At 45.6% G+C, this 20422-nt stretch overlaps 2 protein-coding genes across 3 annotated transcripts in view; one reads left to right on the forward strand and one right to left on the reverse strand.

Annotated features, from left to right (window-relative positions):
• DHX37 (DEAH-box helicase 37) overlaps positions 1 to 7692 on the reverse strand; it is a 28255-nt gene extending 20563 nt beyond the window's left edge. Inside the window, exons 1-7 of one of the 2 annotated variants that reach the window (XM_053279640.1) lie at positions 7524 to 7692; positions 4287 to 4456; positions 4011 to 4123; positions 2627 to 2948; positions 2209 to 2357; positions 1563 to 1655; positions 1233 to 1329 (exon numbers count right to left, since the gene is read on the reverse strand). In XM_053279640.1, the coding sequence (XP_053135615.1) occupies positions 1233 to 1329; positions 1563 to 1655; positions 2209 to 2357; positions 2627 to 2948; positions 4011 to 4123; positions 4287 to 4456; positions 7524 to 7626 (1047 nt within the window). In that variant the 5' untranslated portion in view covers positions 7627 to 7692. Of the gene's footprint in view, positions 1 to 1232; positions 1330 to 1562; positions 1656 to 2208; positions 2358 to 2626; positions 2949 to 4010; positions 4124 to 4286; positions 4457 to 7523 lie in introns of those variants that run through there. The other variant, XM_053279641.1, reaches the window with a different exon arrangement.
• Positions 7693 to 8194: 502 nt separating this feature from the next.
• On the forward strand, positions 8195 to 16860 carry BRI3BP (BRI3 binding protein). Its single transcript, XM_053279642.1, has 3 exons — positions 8195 to 8830; positions 10726 to 10828; positions 12136 to 16860. Exons 1-3 carry the CDS (start codon positions 8606 to 8608, stop codon positions 12552 to 12554), a joined length of 747 nt encoding a protein of 248 aa, XP_053135617.1. The 5' UTR covers positions 8195 to 8605; the 3' UTR covers positions 12555 to 16860.
• The last annotated feature ends 3562 nt before the right edge of the window (positions 16861 to 20422 follow it).

Here is a 20422-nt window from a genome sequence, read left to right on the forward strand (position 1 = left end):
AGTTTCTTGCAAGAGATCAGCTGCTCAACATGTTAAATTGCTCTGAAAAGAGTCAACTTCAAGTCAATTCCCAAAGAGATTCCACTCTTGTATGGAACAGCTGGATGTAAACAATTTGTTCATTTTCAAGTTCCAAGTTGGTGTATAAATCTACATTATTTTACAAGACTGGAAACAAAGGCAAACCATTTCAACAAGAGCATCAGTGACAGAACTGACTGACTGAGAATCAAGACAGACTATCTGCAGAACATCATCCTAAGTTCTGTCTCTTGATCACACAGGAGTGTGACAGAATGTTGGGAAGAAGTATTATATACTGTCTTTACTTGAATCTAAGACTAGATTTTTCTCAAGTTATTTACAGTTAGAAATTGAAGAGAGGAGGTCAGAGTCCTCTTCCTTTCAGGTTAGTACAGGTATAACCTATATTTAACCTCTATTTTTAATGAGAGTTTTCTTAAATTGGGAGTTGTCTTGTATTCAGGTAAATACAGTATTCTTCACTCTTGCTGATAAATGTGCATTTTGTTCTTGACTGAGAAACCCAGGTTTAGGCTCAGGTTACCTGAGAGAATGCTTTCCCCTGAAAGATCCCCACCGCTCATTAAGATCATCAGGAGAGGTCCATCTTTGGGTGCCACCAGTTCATCTGGTGGGCAACTGGGACTGGGCCTTCTCAGTTGTCACCCCTAGACTGTGGAACACACTCCCCATGGGTATAAGAGGCTTACCATCTTTTGAAGCCTTCAAGAAAGCCCTAAAGACTCATCTTTTCAGTTCAGCTTTTAATAATATTTAATTGGCTATAAAAGGTTTTTAAAATAGCCTTCTGTTAATATTTTAATTGCTTTTATTGTATGTTTCATGTTAACCGCCCTAAGCCATTCTGGGATGGGCAGTGGGGGGGAAACCCCTCAAATCTTTTGATAGGAATAGAAAGCTGTCAGACCATTGGTCCATCTAGCTCAACATTGTCAACACAGATTGGCAGTGGCTTCTCCGAAGTTGCAAGCAAAAATCTCTCTCGGCCCTATCTTGGAGATGCCAGGGAGGAAACCTAGAACCTTCCCAGAGGAGCCCCATCCCGTCAGGGGAATATCTGACAGTGCTCACACATGCAGTCTACATGTAGTCACACATATAGTTCAAATGCAAACCAGGGCAGTCCCTGCTTAACAAAGGGGACAATCCATGCTTGCTGCCACAAGACCAGCTCTCTTCTCCCTTACCTTCTGGATTTCTTTCAACAATACACCGTCTGTCATGAATTTGATTTTGGTGTCATCAGTTACGTTCCCTTCGAAACGTATTTGGTATGAAATCACCCTGAGTAGAGATGAAGGAAGAAAGAACATCGAGATGGCTGCAGTGGCAACCCTGGCTTCAGATGTTTTCTTTAGAAGCATATCCTGCTGAAAGCATTTCGGCCAACACCAGCGTGATCAACTTCACAAAGTATTATTTTGGAGTGTACTACCTGGCCCAGATTAGATTAGATTTCCCCACAAGCTTTCCTAATTATCTAAAACAAGTTCAGGGACCAGGTGTCGGCAGCTCACCGATGTGACAGGTTCATCTCGTTAGCGACTCGCTGAGACATGGACACCGCTGCCACACGTCTGGGTTCCGTGATCCCGATGATGCCACCGGAACTGCAAGAGGGAAGGAAAAGTTTCTCACGTGCAAATTGCAAACAGAAAGCAGAAATTTCCCCCACCGTACAACTTGTGCTCTTCCAGGTTTGTGGAGGAGAGATCAGAAGCTACAAGTGTGAGGGACCAGAAGAGTATCTTATTAGAAGCCTGAGGACCAAAGAAGATAGGAACATGGGAAGCTTTCTTATATTGAATTAGACCATCTTGTCCTTTAAGCTTCCCCATGTCTTGGGACCTCTCTTCCTGGGCTTCAAACTGTCCCAACATGAGGCTATAATCCCAGCTAAAAAGACAAATTTCCTTCCCTCATTGAACACAAATTACAAAGTGTCTAGTTGCCCAAGGAACTCAACATTCTGAGCCATCACACCAGATCAGACAAACAGCATCAGAGACTGCACCATCACAAGTGCAATAAAATGTATTTTAAATGATTATTTGGGGAGGGAATTCTGCAGAAGTGAAGGCATAAGGCCAGGAGGAGGAAGCAGTTTACAAAGAAAAGTCAATGTCTGCCTCCCTCGGTATAAAAGGAAAAGAAAATCCATACCTGGCATATCCCGCTTCATAGAGAAACTGAGGCACCTGTGTAGTTTTACCGCTGCCGGTTTCTCCGCATATGATAACCACAGGGTTCTCGTTAATGGCTTCCATGATGACCTGCTCTTCTGCAAGGATTGGGAGCTTCAGCCGGGCTTCCTTTCAAAACAAAAAGGCGCATAGTTATATTATATGCTTCACAGGTAACAAAAGTGAGCAGGTCTCACCAAGTTCGGAGCAGATACTCCCTGGTGAAGCATCCATTCCAAAATGGCTAAAGGCAATCACACGAAAATGTAAGTTTTTGCAGAATACATCGTCTATGCATTTTTCTGCTAGTAACCTTACAGATCTGACACGAATATTCTCCTGTCATGCTTGGGACAGAGCAGATCTGCAATTGTGACTCATCCACATTCAACACTTACTTGAATCTCAGGAGTTCTGTCCACTGGGATGAAAACCGCCGGCTCAGAGGAGGGCTTCGGAGCTGGATCATCCAGCTTCAACATGCTGGGTGATGTTGAAACAGTGCTCATTGGCTGCTTGAGTGGTAAATCCGTGCTTGAAACCTCTGGAGACAACTGTTCAACTTGTGTTTCTGGCTCTTCCTCCTCCTCCTCCTCCTCCTCCTCACTGGGGCTCTCAGCCGCCGCCTCGGTTTCCGATTCGAGCCTGCATCTTTTTCGGTTTGCACCAGCGACACTCTTAATTTTTTCCGAACAGGGGCTGCTTGCTTCTTGGCTTGCCCTGAAATGGCAACACCACATTCACACATGAGGTGGGTTTGCCTCCAAACACTCAAGATTCTCAGATCCCATTCCTAGAATCAGCCCCATCCCCAGAATCAGGGGACGGGGCTGTAGTTCAGTGGAAGAGCATCTGCTTTGTATGCAGAAGGTCCCAGGTTCAGTTCCTGGCATCTCATGGGAAAGGCTCCTGCCTGAAACCTTGGAGAGCCTCTGACAGTAAGTGTTGACAATACTGAGCTAAATGGACCAATGGTCTGACCAGGCAGAAGGCCTATCCTCCGAAGCCATTAAAGCAGTTTACACTCATATTTCCACCTGGATAATTCAACTGTCTGAATTAATTTATATCCTGTGAAACTCCCAGGACAGTTTATAGCAACAACAAGACAATTACAAATGATGATGATGATATAAACAATAAATGCAGCCTAAAAAACCAGCAGCATTAAGAGCAGATTAAAACAAGGAATTAAAAGAATCCCTTCCTTGGTTAATAAAAGGGTCTTCACCTGCCACCAAAGAGAAAAAAGGATAGGTGCCAAGAGAGTATCTCTGGGGAGAGAGCTACAAGGACGGGGTGGCACCCCAAGAAAGATGCTTTCCCTGGTTGCTGTCTGTCTCTTCCCAGGACACAGAAAGCTGCCTTCTACTGAGTCAGACCACTGGTCCATCTAGCTCAGCATGGTTTCCACTGACTGCCAGCAGCTCTCCAAGGCTGTAGGCAAGAGTCTTTTCCAGCCAGCCCTACCTAGAGATACTGCCAGGAATTGAACCTAGAGCCTTCTCCATGCAAATCAGGTGCTCTACCACTGAACTACGGCCCTTTCCCCAAAGGTGGCATACATGGATCTCCCACCAGGCACTGACTATACCAAGACCTGCTTCGCTTCAGCAAGGTGGCTCGATCATGCTCTGAAGATGACCTTGGAATCAGTAGGAGACAGGAAGCCTTGCTGATTGACTGCAGATCACCCTACCATAGAGCCCAATCTACATTCTACCTGCCCCGACTACAGAAAAGCTTCATGCATCTCTCTCTCTCTCTCTCTTTCTCTCTCACCGTTTCACCAGGTACATCCGCTTTCCGGTCCCTAGCTTGGAAGTGGTATATAACAGTTTCATTTCAGCTTCAGAAGCCTGGACTTCACTCAGCTTTCTTAGCAATTCAGCTCGCTAGGATTTAAAAACAAACAACACACGCAAAACATTAATCTGGAGGCAGTGTCCCTCTAGGAGTGCAGGTAAAAGGTGGTCGTTTTCTTCACTCTGTAGGCATGGCTAAATGAAATGATCTTTTGTTTAGTCCAGTTTCTTGCCTTCCAGCGCAAAGACCTACCTTTTCTTTCTTTTCTTTCTGCTCCAAGACCTTCTGCAGAACCCTCTTCTGCTTCTTGCTCAGGGGCTTCCTCTCGGGGCCTTTTTCGGGAATGGCTTTTTTACCCTTAGCTTTCTGCGATGGAAGGACCAGTGCATTGCTCTCATCCACTCCTTTCAAGATAGCATCATCTAGAAAAGGGAGAGGAGGCTGATTTTCAGTGGCTGAAGCCTCTAAATGACATAGAGCCGAGTCTCACGATCAGTGAGACCCAGTTCCTGAGAGTGCGCTAAGCCTGCTCTCCCTGCACATGAGCAGGGAAGGAGCCCTGGGCAGCCAGATTGGCCGCCCACACGATTGCCGGCTCCGTGACGGAGCCAGCGGGGGAGCTCGGGGGCCGCATGGTGTGCAGGACATACTGGGGAGACCCCGGAGCCGGGAGGCAGCTTTTTGCCTCCCCTCCGGGGGTCTACTCGTAAGTAGCCGCGCCGCAGAGCCGCACCGTGGCTACTCATGATTGGAAAGCCCAGGTTTGCAGAGCACTCGCTCCACAAACCCAGGCTAAGGGGAGGGCTAAAAAAGTGGGCTAGCCTGAAAGCCCAGTGGTTTACACGATCAGCCAAAATCAGGCTAGGCTCTCCTAGCCCGATTTTGGCTGATCGTGAGAATAGCCCCACAGAGGGCCTCACATCACAAACTGAAGACTGACTTGCTCAGGGGAGGAGCTGTAACTCAGCGAAAAACATCTCCGAAGATCTCCAAAGTGGAAGCCTGCCTACTCCTGCTCGATTTACTACGCCAGAGCGGTTTCCAGATTACCTGCTACAACCGTGGCAAAATGTTTCGGCTTGGCAGGGTCAAATTAAAAACAACCCCCAGATTCCACAATGGAAAATACAGCTAGTTTTTTGCAACGTACATAAAACGTTACAGCATTAAACTGCAGCGATAAAATCCAAAACAAGGCATGCACCCGGCTGACAGAGTAGGGCCTGCGGTGTCACAACACAGGAAGTACAGAAGCACACTTCGCAGATAAATTGTGACCCTGTCGTAGGGATTAATCTGGATACAACCTCAGCCACAATAAGTAGTGGCTGGGGATGATGGGAGTTGTAATTCAACAACATCTGGAGTACCACCGGTTGGGAAGCCCTGCACGACACCAGTCCAGTGAGAGAATTTTCCATGCCAGATCAGATCCACTTCGAGCCCAACTTCCTGCTTCCAAAAGTACACAAGCCGGCTGAGGTGGACCGTATCATTGGGGAGCGGGGAGGAAATGCTCATTGGGATTTTTTAGCCTACTTTCCATTAGGCTTATGAGATCACCCAGCATTTCGTGTGTCCATGTGTGTGTCCCGCCCTATCAACGTCACAATGCCTAGTCCAATATGAACCAAAATCAGGTTCATAGTAGGGACACATAGTGACACCTCAACTGCGTAGTTTGTGATGATGTCATCCACCCCGATCCAAGATGGTGGGCATGTGAACATTTGAGGTGCAAGTGCACTAACTTGTAGACTGTGCAACTGATTTGAACCAAATTAGGTACAGTTATAGTGAGTGACACACAGGGACACCACAACAGCGTAGCTTGTGATGATGTCATCCTCCCCGATTCAATATGGCAGACGTCTAAACTTCTGAGGCACAAGTGGGCTAACTTGTGAACCACGTATGTGAACCAAATTTGCTACAGCTGTAAGGACACTTCAGTTGTGTAGTTTGTAATGATGTCATCCTCCCTGATCCAAGATGGTGGACACGTAAACACTTGAGGTGCAAGAAATGACAAAGGTGAGGGCTGATCCACACACCTGATTCACAATTTGTGGGCCTCAATTTGAACCAAATTTAGGCCAGTTGTAGGAATGTAGGCAGATTAGTTCTTACTAGAACAACTTGTTGAGAGCTGGTCTTGTAGTCCTGAATTGTCTCCTTTGCCAAGCAGGATCTGCCCTGGTTTCCATTTGAATGGGAGACTGCAAGCGTGTGAACACAGTGTGAACACTGTCGCCTTAGGGGACGGGGCTGCTCTGGGAAGAGCATCCGCATGCTTGCATGCAGAAGGTTCCAAGTTGCCTCTTGTCTCTGGCACCTCCTAAATAAAGCTGAGAGAGACTCCTGCCTACAACCTTGGAGAAGTTGCTGCCAGTCTGTGCAGACAATACTAAGCAAGATGGACTGACTCTGTACAAGGCAGCTTCTTAAGGGATGCTTGTTCAGCCTTTGTTTAAAAACCTCCAGCAAAGGAGAGCCTACTACTGCACAAGGCAGATGGTTCCACTGTACCTATTATCCAGGCATAATTGTTATTTAAAACATGAATATATTGCAATGCTTTTCAACAAAGAAGTTCCCAAAGCAGTTGATGTGGCAAAACAAAAGATGGTTTCTAAAGGGCTCATAATTGAATATAAAAACACATAGGAGGCACCAGCAGCAGCTACTGGGAGGAATAGCATACTAGGCTGACTAGGGACAGTTGCCCTCTCTCTGCTAAGTATAAGCGAGCCACCCCTTGACAGAGGTGCTTATTGCCCAGTTAGTGGGGTCTTTCCAAGCAGATAGACTTCCTTTTGCAGCTGAGAAAGACTCCTGTCTGAAAACCCGAAGAGCCACTACCAGTATGTGCAGTCAATGCTCAGCTAAACAGACTAACAATCTCAGTATACAGTAGCTTCATATTCCTGCAAGATGCCTAGAACTGCCATATAGTTGCACTATTGGCAACAGGATGTTGGATTAGAGAGACCTTGGCTTGATCCAGCAGGACTCACCTGGTCTCTGAACTCTGCTCAAAGACAAAGAAAAAAATTGTGTACACAAGACACATGGTTTGTGGAACTCACAGCCACAAGACACGACAATGGTCATAAGCACGACTGCCAGTCCAACAGGAATCTGCAGGCGAGTGTCCAGATTCTAACGGCTTGATTACAGAAAACCTGGCATCTCCAAGATAGAGCTGGGAAATACTCCTGCCTGTAACCTTGGAGAAGCCACTACCAGTCTGGGTAGGCAATACTGAGTTAGATGGACCAATCGGTAGAAGGCAGCTTCCTATGAAAGGAGCTTCAGCCAGAATTGACAGCCTTGGTCACCTGCTCTCCAGTGACGTTCGACTTCGCAAGGTTAACTTTGCACAGAGGCAAACAAGGGCGTACAAGCAGCGGACAACCCTGCCTGGCAGACAAATCCAACAAAACCACCCATCATAATAAAATAAAACAAGATACTTAGGTGGCTCACCCCCCAGCTCCAGCTGCACAGGTTCTTGGGGCGGGGCCACCCGCTGCCCGGAGCCCGCGGACAGACGCCCCTTCCAGTTGTGCCTTTTGCGTGCTTTGCCCATTGGGGAGATCGAGGAGAACGCCACCCACGTGGAGCCCCCACACGCAGCAAGCCCAGCGCTTCCGGTTTCTGCCAGGAGCCCGATCTCGCGAGAACTCAGTCCAGAGGGCCGTATGTAAATGAGAAGGCGGGGAAGCTCGGGAAGGGCGGTGACGTCAGCGGAGGCGGGAAGCAGCTGCCCTTCAATCTTAGAAGGATGCGGAGGTCTGCGAAGCTGCAGAAATAATAAAGGAATGAGAATGGCGAATATTTTTGCTAGTGAGATCTCCTTTCCTTTTCTTGCAGTGGGTTTCAGGCGGGCCAAAGGAGAAATAATAATATGTTTTCTTATCTGTGGGCCATTTTGCTTGCCCTAGGATGAGCAAAGGTCAGGTCCCTGCCCCGAGGAAGCTTACAATCTGCTTTTGGAAAGGATTTTATCCGTTTGGAAAGGATTTGTTCTGCAAAATTGTTTTGTTTTTTTAATTCCCCTTTTAAAACTGCAGTTTGTTTGTTTTTAATTACGGGATACCGCTATCAGGTGGTATCTAAGTATGATAGACAAAACGGTAAGCATGGAGAGGATTGAAACCAGGAACAAAGAGGTAAAGGCGGCAAGTGTAACTAAACAACACAGGGTGGAAAGGAACATAAGGCGCTTACGGCGACACGCAGCCCTGGCTGCTCACCCCAACCGGGCCGCCACCACCCCCGCTGCCCGTGAGTGACCCCGGAGGGCGGATGAAAACTGGACCACGGCACCGCCCGGCTGTCAGGCGCCCGCCCGCCCGAGAGGAGGCCGCCATCAGGGGGCGCTGCTGCCTCGCCGGCAAAAGAGCGGCCGTGGGAGGGACACTCTAGGGAAGTGGCGGTGGCGGGAGTCGGGACGCGAAAGAGCGGCAAGTCGGAGCCGCAGTAGCGGCGGCACCAGCAGCACCACCACCTCCCGGCTTCGGCCGCCGCTCGGACGGAGCAGGCCGAGGGAGGGAAAGGGCAGAGCCATGGCCGCGGCGGCGGGCCGCAGCAGGGGCGGGCCGAGACCGGCGCTCCTGGTGGGGCTGCTGCTGCTGGCGCTGCTGCTGCTGCTGCTGGCGGGCCCCGGCGTACGGTCGGCGCGGAGCCGCGGCGGCGCCGACAAGCAGAACAGCCTGCGGCGGGCGGCCAGCGGCGTCTACCAGGGTGTCAGCGGCCTGCTGGGCGAGGAGAACGTGCGCGCCCTGCAGAAGGTAGCGCGGCGGCGGCAGGGAGGCCTGTTCTCCCACCCCCTTCTTCCTCTTCTTTTCTTTCCCACCCGCTTCCCCTGTTGCATTTCATGGCGGGGGGGGGGGGTATTGCTGGTCTGGTGGCAGCACGCGTGGGTGGGGTGCCCCCTTAGCTAAGCGGGGTCTGTCCTGGTTTGCATTTGACTGGGAGGCTGCATGCCCTGCGAGCGCTGCTGTGAACCGTCTTTGGGCCCTCTGAGTGAGGCGGTATAAAAACGGAATGAATGCAGGGTTTCTTAACCTTGGGGCCCCCAGATGTTGATGGACCACCGCTCCCATCATCCCCTTTGTGGTGGGAGGTGATGGGAGTTGTAGTCCATCAACAACCAGCTGTGTTTGGACCACAACTCCCATAATTCCCAGCCACAGTGGCCAATAGCCAGGAATTATGGGAGTTGTAGGCCAGCATCTGCAGGAGGACCAAAGTTGAGCAGCCATGCCTTAGGAGATGGGGTCTCTCCATATTCTTATCGCCTTAGACTCAACGATACCGAGCTAGATGGTGGTACACAGTTTAAAATATGACAAATAGAAAGCAGGATGAAATGAGCTGCTCTGGCAACTACAGGATACTTGGCACTTTTGCCTTGAGAACGAACTTCTATCTTGGCAGATTTGGAATTATCCACTCTCTAAGGACTCACCTCTTTAAGGACTTCCCTGACACAGCAGGGAAATGCTTGACAAACAAGCAGAAGGTTGCCAGTTAGAATCTCTGCTGTTATGTTTCCTAGACTATGGGAAACACTTCTATTGGGCATCAGCGATATAGGAAGATGCTGAAAGGCATAATCTCATACTCTGCAGGAGGCGGCTCTGGCACCCACAGAGCCCTGTGGTTTTCTTTGGTAGAAGTCGAAATCGATTCGACGGCACACTTTCCCTTTAAGGACTCAAATGGGCTAAAGTTATGCGTAGCCATACTTCTTAATTTATCTGATATTTTATGCGTATGTGATGTGATTTTATGTTCTATTTATAATAGATATTTTAAACGTTAAATGCATTAGTATATTATGTTTTAATTCTTTTTGGGTTACTTGTATTAGGTGTGAATCCAACACACATTTGGTATATGCCTTAAGTGGTGCAGCGGGGAAATGCTTTACTTACAAGCAGAAGGTTGCCATTTCGAATCCCCGCTGGTACTATATCAGGCGGCCATGATATAGGAAGATGCTGAAAGACATCATCTCATATTGTGCAGGAGGAATCAATGGTCAATTTCTCCTGTATTCTACCAAAGAAAACCACAGATCTCTGTGGGCGCCAGGAGTCGAAATCGACTTGATGGCACGCTTTACCTTTACTTGTTTTATAACATTGACGGTTCTATTCTGAATTCAGTTATTTTCTTCTGTTGTACTATTTGTATAGCCTTTTCTTCTATGGCTCTAACAATTCTATGTTTTTATTTTGTGCTATGACTTGTAACCATCTTTTGTTGGAATTTATGTTCTGTTCCCTGGTTTTAACAGTTCTGTTCGTTCTACTTGATTAATAACTTCAACTATTTTATTCTGAATTCAATTCAATTCCAGACTAGTTAGTCATAACGAAACAACAAGTATATGAGACAAATTAGTCATGACTAATTTAGCGCTCATTAATTTCAATACAACTTAGTCATGACTAACTTAGTCAGGATCCTGCTCTGTGGCTTTAACCATGCTATTTTTATTATTTCATGCTGTGACTTGAGAAACTAAGCTGTAAGGCCATTGTGATTCCTTCCTAACACTTTGCATCTCTGCTGTTCTGATTTGAGGCTAATGGGAATGGTATAAGGCTCTGGCTGTGGGGAGAAACTTTGTGTTGTCAAGAGAAATCACTCTGTGGTTCTGCTCTGCTTTTGCAAGTTTTTCTCCAGGCTGACAGAGCGATTTGTATATGGAGTGGATGTTCTAGTCGATACATTCTGGAGAATATGGACTGATCTCCTGGATGTCCTTGGGATTGATGGTAGGTGTGAAGGGCAGAAATAATATCTACTGGGAATCTCTGGTGGACAGATGGGGGCTTATTTGAAAGGCTTACATCCTCTGGACACAGGCATTTATAGTAAATTAATACTGTATATGAAGGGGAGTTGAAGACTATTGATACTTCACAGGGTTGTTGTGAGGAGGAACCTAAGTATGTAGTACACTGCTCTGGGCTCCTTGGAGGAAGAGCGGGATAGAAAAATGTAAAATAAATACATAAATACTCATTTACATCAATCAGTGGCAGCAATAGAAGCGGCTCCAGTTCACACAGAAGCCCCCCAGGTGACTGTACCAGCTGGAAGTGTCATGGGAGGCATTTCAGATGATCCAGCTCTGCAGATCCTTGGAGGCTTTCACAACACAATCCTATGCCTATTTACCTTATTGTAAATAAATAGTAAACCTTATTGAGTTCAGTTGTCCCTACTTCTGAATAACTATGCACAGATTGTTCTGTTAATATGTCTCTTGTATTTATTGTGTATTTTGAAGAGTTTGTGGGTGCATTTTTGCAAAAGGAAGTCATACTTTCCAATTACCCTCAGATACCATATTTTGCTGACACAGTTCTGCCACTGAAAATAGTTGAATGAACTACTTTTTACACTGAAATATGCTGGGAGGATTTTTTAAAATTGTATTTAGTAGCAGAAATTCTGAAGATAATCATATTTTAACCAACATGCCCAAGAGAAGCAGCAGATCTTTTTCAGATTCAAATTTACTATATATGTAAATGAATGTTAGAACATAAGAACAGCCCTGCTGGATCAGGCCCAAGGCCTATCTAGTCCAGCATCCTGTTTCACACAGTGGCCCACCAGATGCCTCTGGGAAGCCCACAGGCAAGAGGTGAGGGCATGCCCTCTCTCCTGCTGTTGCTCGCCTATATCTGGTATTTAGAGGCATCTTGCCTATAGCTCTCAGACGAGCAGCCATCGATAGACCTATCCTCCATGAATTCGTTTAAGCCCCTTTTTGTTTAAAGTTGAAATCCCACAAATTTCAAACTGCTCCTTTACTTCCTCTTCCCCAACACATTAATAAAACATTTTTTTATTTATTTATATATAGATAGATAGATATAAATTTATTGAACCTGCCTGTAAGTGTGATCTATGCAAAATGACTTTGCCTAGTCAATGATGGGCCTCACTTACTGGTTTGGTCATACTTCTTATTTTAAAAAAAAAAAAAGGTGGGGGCGGGGGGGACTACCATTCTCAATAGCTCCAGGCAGCAGCTCTCTCTGACAAAGCTTTATCTGTGTTTTCTTTGCAGCTTCCAACTGGTCCCATTATTTCAGCCCCGGAGCGGTCACGAACAACCCCACCCTCGCCCTTCTGCTGATCGGTGCTGTACTCCTTGCCTATTGGTTTGTGTCTCTGTTCCTTGGGTTCTTTTTCTATCTCCTGCATGTGCTGTGTGGCCGGTTCTTCTGGATTGTGAGGGTCTCCCTCTTTGCACTTTCCTGCGTCTACATCCTCCAGAAGTACGAAGGCGAGCCTGAGCACGCAGCGCTCCCACTGTGCTTAGTCGTGGCCGTCTACTTCATGACTGGGCCGGTCGGCTTCTACTGGAGGAGGAACAGCCACAGCACCCTTGAGGAGAAGATCGACCACCTTGACAGCCAGATCAGACTCCTAAATATACGTCTCTCGAGAGTGATCGAAAACATGGACAGGGGTGGCGACCAGTGAAGTGAAAGGTTTAGCCCATCTTGACACCAGCGCTCTAAGAAATCGCGAAGACCTGTCTCTTTGGTTTGTGAAAAGCTAGCGAAGCGACAAGCTGGCACCGGGTAATCAATGTGCAACATTAAACCATTAACTGTAGCTCTATCTAGACAACACACTGAAAGAAAAAACACAAAGACACCTGCAAGATAAGATTCTTTAGCAGTATATTCAGAGGTTTTCCTCCATGAGTAGAATTTTATCTGCTTACTTTTTCCAGGCATTTAAAACCTATTTTGTAAAAACGGTTTTTATAAAGGCATATTGAGTAGTCTATTTAAAAATAATTTAAAAATTCAACGGAGCTGGGTGCAGATTTGGCATTTAACAGAAGGAAGAAAGGCTTAATTCTGCCAAGAGCTTCTCTTAAGAAATGTTGTCTGTGGGGGTCAGCTTGCTTTTTTTTGTTTTTTGTTTTGCTTTCACAAAGTGTTCGACATCTTATTTTTTTGCTTTCACCAGTGACTTAATTTCCTTGCCTCAAGTTGCCTTTTTCATAGAATCACAGAAAAAGCCATCTCTTCTAGTTAGATCGGAAAATGGCTTGCCATGGCTTTTAACCAGAGGTGGGGGCCCACCGCCAGACCTTTAAAGCCAAAAATGAGTTTTCTTTTGTGAGTGTGAGTGTGTCCCACCCCCAGTAGCTAGTCATATTAGTCACAGACCATCCTAATGGACTGCAGCCAGGAGCTTCCCTATATGCACAGACCTGCCCTGTCTCTTAAAGGCATTCCTCATTCATTTCAGCAGAGAAGAGAGCTGTGCACATGTCAAAAACCACCTCTTTTCTCCACTGCAGTGAATCCACTTACACAGGAGTTTGGTTGATCAAAGGTGTAAGGGTGCCAACCGCCAGGAATATCTCTCGTAAAAGCCCTCCTGCCACAAAAGCAACTCTTTCGACTTGAGCAGGAGACGCCCAGTGACTGCAGAATTAGCTTTAAGTTCAGATAAAAATGGCTGGAAAGGAGGAAATAGTGTACAGTGGTAGAAGACGGATAATGTAGTGTTGACCTTTGCAATAAAACCCTTTCCAAGCAGAAGTCATTTTAAAATACAAATGATTATGCATTGTCCTTAAGAAAAGGAAAATTGAAAACCAAGCCTCAGGATCCATAGATGGTTTCATTAAGAGACAAAAACAAAAAAAGGCAGTAGATAAGAACACTTGCAATGGTGTTCTTGCTGAAATCTTTCTCAGGACCAATACGCGGCAATAAATTAATCCAATTGCTAAAGCTTACCTCCAGGTAGATCCAGTGCTTTTTTTGCTTGAAGTCTCTGAAGGAAGGAAAACCATTGCTTTTCAGGGTCAGTTGAGGATAGTTCCAGGGACCCACCAGTTTGCCATCAGAGGCAAGAGGCTGTGTATGGGTGGGGTGGAGTGTCTGGTCTGGTCTTCCTACTGACCACCTGACTTCTAGAGCAGTATGTGACATCTCAGGCTATTGAAGCGGCTGTATTGTTTTTGGTAAACTGCACGTGTGACCGTAACCTGCTCACATGATCAAGCTAGTATATCAGAGTGCTGGCTTGGCACAATTTGCTATTTGCTGGCATGCCCAGAAAGAAAGGCAGCCTCAGAAAAAGAGCAGTGGAGAGGTATTTCAGCTGTTTGGAGTCAATAGTTGCAGAGAGCCTCATGCAGGATTTGTGATATGAATGGTGCCCCTGAGTAAAGCATTCTACGGGGGAAATGGCCCTTGGTTGCTACAGAACCAAGACTCTCCTGCTTCCAAGTACTCAGTGATTTCAGGAACATTAAGTAGCCTGCATGCTCCTTGAGACTCGGGAGGAGAAAAATGAAAGAGCAAGGAAGCCCATGTGAAATGCTCAGCTAAATCCTGACTCTGAACACTCACGCTTCCTCACACAAGTGGAGCTGGGCAGGATTCTGCCAGCTTTGGCTGGATGAAACCAGAACTTTAAATTTTTTTAAAAAAATTACATTTACACAACTACTGGCATTTCAGTTTTGAAAAGCATCTAGTTGGGGGTGTGTGTGTGTGTAGATACACCACTTTTTTTTTTGCTTCATAAGCGTGTGTGTCGTTTCTCCCCTGCCCCCACCCAATCTCACACACCCTCCCACTGCTACCGGCTTGCTCTGGAACAAGTCTTCTTGATCTCAAGGGGACTTGCTCTGGGATAAGTGCAGAGGGCTGCGGTCCACTCTGCCATCAGATGTTCCAGCCAGACTCTTTCTCTTTACTACTGATGAGACACAAAGTGAGGGTCTGGATTTCCTTTTAAGCTGAGAACCACACATAAAGCCTTGCTCCTCATTGCCCAGAATCAGCTTGCCATGGTGGTTTGGGAAGAATGTATATATTTTTCTACACAGAGTGTTTTGGTCTGTAAGAGGATTGAGAGAAATACTGATTTAAATAAAGTGCACACGCTGTGTTTGGACAGTATCTGTACCATTGGTGAAACTGGATGTAGCTTTCCCTAGTATCTCTCCCCCTCGTCCCTTGTTTATGTATCGCTTTTAAAGAATTGGGCAGGAGCACAAACCGTTGTCCGGTGTACTTGAAAAATGACTGTGATTGCACACTGCAGCTGTCCTGCTTTTGAAGGTAAATGTGATGATGTGTTAGAAGTTTTTCTAAAGTTCTGTACAGTGCAAATGTCTCTTTGCTGGAGTTCTAACCAGCGGCTCTGTTCTCTTCTTCATAGCCGCCACCCACCGTGGGCGGCCCTCTTGGCTTTGTGCTGCTTATTTGAATGTCTGGAGACACTTCATAGGAGAGAGGGCACCTTCAAGCCCTATGTAACTGTAATACTGTAGGAAATGAGCGTTGGAGGCCTGGTCCGCTCCTGCAGCAGACCAGGGCAGCAATGAGGTGCTTGAATCCTGAAGTTGCAGAACGGGCTACACCATTAAGACTGCAGGTGAAGAGTACCATTTTTGAGCATTCCTGTATAAAACAAACTCCCTGCAAGTGCCGTTGACCTTGATGTGCTAATTTTTTTACTTGCAGAGAGCTTGCTGCTTATAGGGGGCGCATTCAGGAAGAGCTTCCATCTCCTGCCTTCTGAAGTGGTACTGTCCACTGACTTACTCCCAACACCTCATTCCGTTGTGTGTGTGTGGACTAGGCCTCGTGGTTCTTCTGCAGGCACAGCACTCTTATTGGCTGGTTCCAGTATGGACCACTTGGGAAATTGGCCTGTGCAGGCATAACATACCCAATACTAGCACCTGTGGAACTACTGAACACTAGTTGGGTGGATGAGACGATTGTGCGTTGACCATTCAGTTTTAGCTTGACAAGTGAGCTGCTTTAATTCTTCGTCCATCAAAAGCTGCTACTTGAGATAAGTTGATGTTTCATCTTGTCAGTGGTGCACAGTGTGGCAGGTGAAGGAATTTTTTAAAAAAGAATTTCCTGGAAGATGTTGGCTTTTTGCTGTTTACCTTAAGATTACACGGGTGTGCCCAATCTCACCCATCAATGCAAGTGGCAGAAATATCAACCAATGTATCAATCTTGACTAAATATAACAGTTGCTGTATTCCAAATGTAATCCTTTTCCAAAAGTGATATTGGATGTACAAGTACTTCTTGTAGCTTAATGCCATATTTTATTCTCCCAGGTGTAACCTGCCTTCTCAATTCTTGCTTGCATAGATCATGTGGAAAGTTCCTCTGTTGCTGCTGTAGTTTTGTTTTGTTTTTTTAAAGAGGTGAACTTTGTTTTCTGGTGACTTGAGCCATTCCAGTAATCTGCATTTGGCAGCTAAGAAATGAGCGTTTCTTATTTGCTTTCCGAGAATATGAAGTACTGTGTTTTGCCTGTGACTTAAAACTTTCCAGATAATTCCATTGAGCTATGATGCCAATTGCCATGTTTAGAAAAATCTGTCCCTTCAGTTATTTAGCAGCAGGGGGGTGGGGGTGGGGAGATATTGATCATAACACTGTTTATCTGCACTGAATATAGTGACTTTGTATCCTGTGCTGGACTTCTGATCTCAAGTATTAGGTAGTTTTAAAAAATCTGTATACCACAATTGTGTGTCCTGTACGAAAATACAACATTGGTCAGATGAAAATGGTGTATTTATCCTCTTAGCCTATGATCTATAGGAAAATGTTAAGTAGCCATGTAATTCTCAAAGCTATTTTTTTTAACTCTGCTATTCATGCTTTTATTTATTATCTGACCACCAGATCAATGTACTATTATTAGTGGAATATTTGTAGACTGATTTCACAACTGAATTACAGTGTTGTGATAATTAAAGCTTAAATGTTTACTGTAACTTTGCAGTGAAGTGGTTGGGGTTTTCTTTAACCTTTTATTTCCTTGGTTTTCTGGAGCACTCTAGACCACCACAGAAGCTCAGCAAAGGCATGCATTAAGACTGGGTGTGTGGAAGCACCAGTTTCTTGTTTACCTGGGATGGGGATGAACTGGCCATTTAACTCCCGAAGGGGCCATGTGGTCCCCGCTTGGGAGCTAAACCAGCACCCCCCTGTCTGACATCAGATGCAGCGTGTGTGTCGGGGCCGCAAGGCGTGGCCCCTGATTGGGCGTGGCCCGGGTTCCTTGAACCCATTTGCCTGATGGTGGCTCCACCCCTGATACAGAGTCAGATTATTGGTCTACCTAGCTCAGTCTTGTCTGCACTAACTGGCAGTGGCTCTCCAAGGTCGCCTTATATGGAGGCACAAAACTGCATACAGCTTTGGTCACCAGATCTTAAGAAGGACATTGTAGAACTGGAAAAATGATCAGGGGTCTGCAGCACTTATTATGAGGCAAGGTTACAGCATCGGGGGCTCTTTAGTTTGGAAAAGAGTTGATTGTTTTTAATGAAAGGCGGTATATAAAGAAGGGCGGTATAGAAATCAAATAAGAAGAAGAAGAAAAAGCAGATACGAAGCCAGAATTACACAACACAGGCAGAATCTCCAATTCCAGTCGAATCAGAGACGTTTCTACCAAAGCATAGAAGGGGAAACTGCAAGAAACGTAGAAACACCAAATAAAGAAGAAACAGTGCAATTCTGGGGGAAATTATGGGACAATCCAATAGATTATAATAAAAAAGCAGGCTGGATGAAAGAGGGCAAAAAATGTAACCAACAAATGCAAGCTCTAATAATAACACCAGAATTAATAAGTGAAAGAGCAAAGAAAATTAAAACTTGGACTGCTCCAGGCAACGATGAACTGCATGGCTTTTGGCTTAAACACCTAACAAGCCTTCATAAACAACTATCAAAACAGTTCAATCACATTTTGCAAGGAGGCGATATTGAACAATGGCTAACAATTGGGAAAACTCATCTCATCATGAAAGACCCAGCAAAAGGTGCAGTTCCAAGTAATTATAGACCGATAACCTGCCTGCCAACCATGTTCAAATTATTAACTGGAATAATAGCAGATGAAGTCATGCAACAATTATTAACTAAAAAACAGCTTCCAGTTGAACAGAAAGGAAATTGCCCCAACACCAGAGGCACAAAAGACCAGCTGCTGATTGATAAAATGATTTTAGAAAATTGCAAGAGAAGAAAAACAAATCTAAGTGTTGCATGGATTGACTACAAGAAAGCCTTCGATTCATTGCCTCACACGTGGATACTAAAATGTTTAGAAACAACTGTTGTCAGCAAAAACATTCAGATATTTATTTAAAAAGCAATGAGCATCTGGAGTACACAGTTAACAATCAATGGCGAGACACTTGGACAGGTTAGCATTAGAAAAGGCATTTTCCAAGGGGACTCACTATCCCCTCTGTTGTTTATAATCGCCATGACTCCACTTTCACAAATACTAAACAAAACAGGCCTCGGATACCAAACATCTAAAACATCAAGTAAAATAAACCATCTGCTGTACATGGACGATCTGAAGTTGTATGGAAAGTCCCAGTCAGAAACTGAATCACTGCTAAACACTGTCCATATATTCAGTAGCGATATAGCAATGGAGTTTGCACTAGACAAGTGTGCTGCATTAATAATGAACAGAGGAAAAATAAAACTTATTTTTATAAGTTTTATAAGAATAGAACTGCCCAATGAAAGCAACATCAAGAACCTGGAAGAGAAAGAACATTGCAAATACTTGGGCATTCTCCAGGCTGATAACATTGCACACACTGAAGTTAAAATAAAAATTGGAAGTGAATACATCAGGAGTGTTAGAAAAATCCTAAAGTCCAAACTCAATGGCGGGAACACCAGACAAAGAGACCCTCCACATTCCATAATGTTCTGGAAGCTCAAAGTAGTATTAAGAGGGTTTAAAAAAAAAAAAAAGCTTTTCTTTTAATTTATAAACTTACAAACTTCTGTATGCTTTGGCAGTCCCCTGAGGGATCTTAGCAATCAAGTCGTTTTAAATTTGGGTCTTGTGGTTGAGAAGCTCTGTGAGCAAATGAGTCTTATTGCAGCTTAAATCTGCAGGCATGGAACTTCTCCAGTGCAGTCAATGAGATGCATTCTGTAGAGTTGTAGGGAGAAACTGCTACTCAGTTTAAGGTATCGTTTTCTTCTTCTTGGTTTGGATTATCTTCCATTCTGAAAAGAAGAAGAAAAAGTTCTGTCATCTTTCCCTGCAGTCTTTGTGGGGATATCTGAATCTTCAAATATCTCAGTCAACTGTGTTGAGTTTTCAGCCACTAGGAGGCTCTCTTTATGCTTAATTCATAGTTTGAATGGATGGCCTCATCTGTAGGGGATTCCCGCCTTTCTGAGTTGTTCAGTGAAGTACTTGAAAGTCTTTCTGTTCCTTGAGGTTTCTCAGCTCAAATCTTGGTAGATCTGAATGTCTGCTCCTGCGTGTGAACACAAATTGCAGAGTACATGAAAAACTGTTTTGGTCATAAGGACATAAGAACAGCCCTGCTGGATCAGGCCCAAGGCCCATCTAGTCCAGCATCCTGTTTCTCACAGTGGCCCACCAGATGCTGCTGGAAGCCACAGGCGGGAGTTGAGGGCGTGCCCTCTCTCCTGCCATTACTCCCCTGCAACTGGTCAGACTAAACCTAGCAAAGCAGATACTGAGGACAAGTCTATCAACAATGGCTACTAGTATGGTGGCTATAGGCCACGCTCACCTCCAGCAAGATGCCTCTGAATACCAGTTGCAGGGGAGCAACAGTAGGAGAGAGGGCATGCCCTCACCTCTTGCCTGTGGGCTTCTCAGAGGCATCTGGTGGGCCACTGTGTGAAACTGGATGGTGGACTAGATGAGTCTTGGGCCTGATCCAGCAGGGCTGTTCTTATGACTCCATCCTTTGGCTGAGTAATGTTTTGAGAGCACAGAGCACTGATGTGATTAGTTGTTATCTTTAACCCTGGGCATTTATCTTTTATATAGCCAGAGATAAAAGAGATTGTGTTGTTTCAGTCCCTGGATTCTTCCAGCCCACAGAGATTAATATTAACCCTGGAACTTTTGTGATCTACCATATTTACCCAAATAAAAGATGACTCTGAATTTAAGATTACCACTTTTAAAATGCAGGTTAAATATGGGTTCTACCTATAGTCACCTGAAAAAAGAAGACTATGAGGTGCTTCACACGACACATGTGAAGCACCCGAGAGGGTTCTGCGGGGAGAACAGGCTTAGCCCGCTCTCCCTGCAGATGAGCAGCTGCTTGTAGCTGGGCGGCCACCCACACAACTGCCAGCTCCATCATGGAGCCTGTGTGGGCTGTGGGGATCGGGGGCTGTGCGGCCCCTGGAAGTTTCATGATGCCCCATGCAAGCACGCGGGGCATCCCGGAGAGACCCCCGAGCCTGGGAGGCTGCTTGCAGTGACACACGAACAACGAAATTAGGTTAATGGAGCACTCGCTC

This window comes from Hemicordylus capensis, chromosome 15 (assembly GCF_027244095.1).
Source record: "Hemicordylus capensis ecotype Gifberg chromosome 15, rHemCap1.1.pri, whole genome shotgun sequence".
NCBI classification, from domain to species: domain Eukaryota; kingdom Metazoa; phylum Chordata; class Lepidosauria; order Squamata; family Cordylidae; genus Hemicordylus; species Hemicordylus capensis.

What these genes read in the sequence shown, in the direction of transcription:
- BRI3BP (XM_053279642.1), top strand. Translation starts at nt 8,606, where the DNA reads ATGGCCGCGGCGGCGGGCCGCAGCAGGGGCGGGCCGAGACCGGCGCTC. An exon ending in ACGTGCGCGCCCTGCAGAAG is followed by an intron (nt 8,831 to 10,725) that starts GTAGCGCGGCGG and finishes TGCTTTTGCAAG; the next exon opens with TTTTTCTCCAGGCTGACAGA. An exon ending in GGATGTCCTTGGGATTGATG is followed by an intron (nt 10,829 to 12,135) that starts GTAGGTGTGAAG and finishes TTTTCTTTGCAG; the next exon opens with CTTCCAACTGGTCCCATTAT.